The sequence below is a fragment of the Plectropomus leopardus genome, chromosome 19, assembly GCF_008729295.1.
Source record: "Plectropomus leopardus isolate mb chromosome 19, YSFRI_Pleo_2.0, whole genome shotgun sequence".
Classification (NCBI taxonomy): domain Eukaryota; kingdom Metazoa; phylum Chordata; class Actinopteri; order Perciformes; family Serranidae; genus Plectropomus; species Plectropomus leopardus.
Genome location: NC_056481.1, coordinates 21,250,504 through 21,253,197, shown reverse-complemented (window position 1 = coordinate 21,253,197; position 2,694 = coordinate 21,250,504). Strand labels below are relative to the sequence as shown.

General features: G+C 39.2%; 1 protein-coding gene across 1 annotated transcript in view; it reads right to left on the bottom strand.

Annotated features, from left to right (window-relative positions):
- The window catches only part of LOC121959105 (sulfotransferase family cytosolic 1B member 1-like), a 14,738-nt gene extending 12,044 nt beyond the window's left edge, over nucleotides 1–2,694 (bottom strand). The window contains exons 1-6 of the mRNA XM_042508286.1: nucleotides 2,442–2,694; nucleotides 2,174–2,302; nucleotides 1,449–1,546; nucleotides 1,158–1,284; nucleotides 401–495; nucleotides 138–326 (exon numbers count right to left, since the gene is read on the bottom strand). Of these exons, the coding sequence (XP_042364220.1) occupies nucleotides 138–326; nucleotides 401–495; nucleotides 1,158–1,284; nucleotides 1,449–1,546; nucleotides 2,174–2,302; nucleotides 2,442–2,607 (804 nt within the window). The 5' untranslated portion in view covers nucleotides 2,608–2,694. The remainder of the gene's footprint in view (nucleotides 1–137; nucleotides 327–400; nucleotides 496–1,157; nucleotides 1,285–1,448; nucleotides 1,547–2,173; nucleotides 2,303–2,441) is intronic.

The following is a 2,694-nucleotide window of genomic DNA, read 5'->3' as shown; positions in this document are numbered from 1 at the left end:
ACAGAAGCAAAGGGAAGAAATTACTAAACCTCTAAGGGGCGCCACTGTATAATCCAAAGAACTGATAATTATTATTAGAATTTTATTTTTAATCATTTTGATCAATAATTTGCTTCTGAACAAGAATGGGAGCAGACTGGTGCACCTTTTCTCATGAAGGGGGAGATGGACTGATCAAAAACAGTTGCTGGCTTCCAGGAGTAGTTGGCCATCTTGTTCTCCTTCATGCTCTTAAAGGACGTGAGCTCCACAATCCGACTGATGACCTCATCAGAGACAGACAAGTCCAGGTACCTCATGATGCGCTCCACTTCACGCCGAGGATTCTGGGTAAGCAAATATGATGTTAAGAATGTGTACAGAAGATGTTGGTAATACTGAGTCAATATGTTCTCTGTACCTCTTTCATGTCCTCATAGAAGAGGTAGAGGATATTTTTCTTCTCTCTCTCCATCCAGTAGCCTTTCACATGGTCGTACCAGGAGCCCCATGCCACTTTAGAAACAGAAATCATTGAGCATCTTTCATCGTAACATTACTCTTACTCCAGGAAAAGGTTTATGTCAATTTTAAAGAGTTAGTTATGAGAAATGTTTTAGTAACTGTTGCGTTGCCTGGTTGTGAATAATCTCTTCGGCTCTTGAGCTCTTTTATTCTCTGGACCAATATCAATTCTTCAACAACCTGTTAATATTTAAAACTGCTGGCTTGATTTATTATTACTGCAATAACCCATATCAAAAACATTCAAGTCGTAATGAGTTTTACCAGAGATTAGGACTCCAGCAACATGACTTGGATGCAAATCAGATTCAAGTCACAAATTTGATGTCTTTAGACTCGAAAAAAACTCAAAACATTTGCAAATCGACTTAAACTTTGACATCATCAGTGACTCGTGACTTTACTTGGGCATGAGCCACTGACTTGGAAATACTTGATACCCTCCCCCCCAAGTCGACAATGAAAAAATATCTTATTTCAAAAGCATGCCACAAATCCATTAATTTTCCTTCATTTTCTGAATTAAATAACAGAAATATTATTCTTTTTTTTCATTCAGACAACATACAATTTTCTCAGGTGATTAAAAGCTTTTAATAAACAGTGTGAATAAAGATAAAATGACACCACGGAATGAGATTTAATCTACTTACACTGTCCTTGCATGAACTTGGTCATATACTCCTCCCATGGCCCCGGCTCAGGATGGAACATATTCATACGGTCGAAGTGGTAGTAGCTCACCATGTTGTCTTTGGCATTTCGTGCCACGTAGATAACCTTCACACACCATCAGGGACATATAAAAAGGAAATTACAACAACAAGGCAGACAGTGAGCAAGTTGCATGGTTTAGTCCATCTGTTATCTATTTATTCAGTCTGAAGCAATAAAATTCCCAGCAGGATTTTGCCCTCACTTGATTCTGAGAGTTTCTGTCTTACCTTGCAGTTGTTTTCCCAAAATCCAGAAGGCAGCAATTGAAAAGGAAGATGTGTTTTAATAAATCTCGGGGGATCCATATTCCTCAGATGATCAAGACCTGAAACAGAAATTCAGGGAAAAGGATTCTGTCATATAAAAAAACACTATCTCAGATTCAGTGTTATCTTTATGTTATGTGAGCCCCTCTCTAATGCATACATGTAGATAAATATGCACTTCTGAATGCCATATCAGGGAGGTGTTCGTATGGTCACTTTGGTCAGCAACAAATTTTGTACTAATAATCTATATCTGCAAAGTAAATACAGCTATCAGAAAAAAAAACCTTTTTAACATTACAAGACTCATCTGGAAAGTTGGCACTTTTTGAAGTACACATTTCAATCTATCAATGATTAAGTCATGTACTTGAAATATAAACACCAAAGTGCAGGAAAAAGCCCTCATTGTCCTCATGTCATGTACTTGAAATATAAACACCAAAGTGCAGGAAAAAGCCCTCATTATCCTCATGTCATGTACTTGAAATATAAACACCAAAGTGCAGAAAAAAAGCCCTCAATGTCCTCAAAGAAAAGTACCCCCCCCACACACACGTAAGATCTATTGAATATTAGAACTTCAGTTTTAGGTAAAGCTAGCTGACAGCTGACACAAAAGGCACTTCAAGATAAACTTAATTAAAACTGTAAACACAACCACACATACAAACATAAGAACACACCTGACGGGCTGGGTGGTGGGAAGGCGCTCTCCAGAAATGGACTGCGGATGTGTGTGGGGGCTCGTCCGCAGGCTTCAGCGTCTCCCTTGTGAAGAAGCAGGTCGACTATCTCCTGGGTCCATGTGGTCCCTTATGCCCAAAAATCATACATTTAAAAAGCGCTTTAAAATGATTAGTTTATTACCATGTCAAAAACACTAACATAACTTCAGTAAAAAAAAACATCCTGTCCTAATCTGATTACCCTCTTAGAGTTGAACACAAGTACCTGCTTTGGGGTAGGTGGCTATGAGGATGTCTGAGGGATCAGGACGGAAAGCCATGACGGAGTCTAAGTTTTTGGCGGTCCAGTTTTCCAGGGGAACTCCTCTGACTAGGATGAGAGGAGGACGATGGTCTCCACTGTGGGACAACTCTTTTTCCTCCATTGGCATGGCTGATTCTTGATTTAGTCAAGGAAACCGACAACTAGAAGACAAATTTTGACTTCAATAACTCAGGCAAAGTTGGTTCAGTGGTTC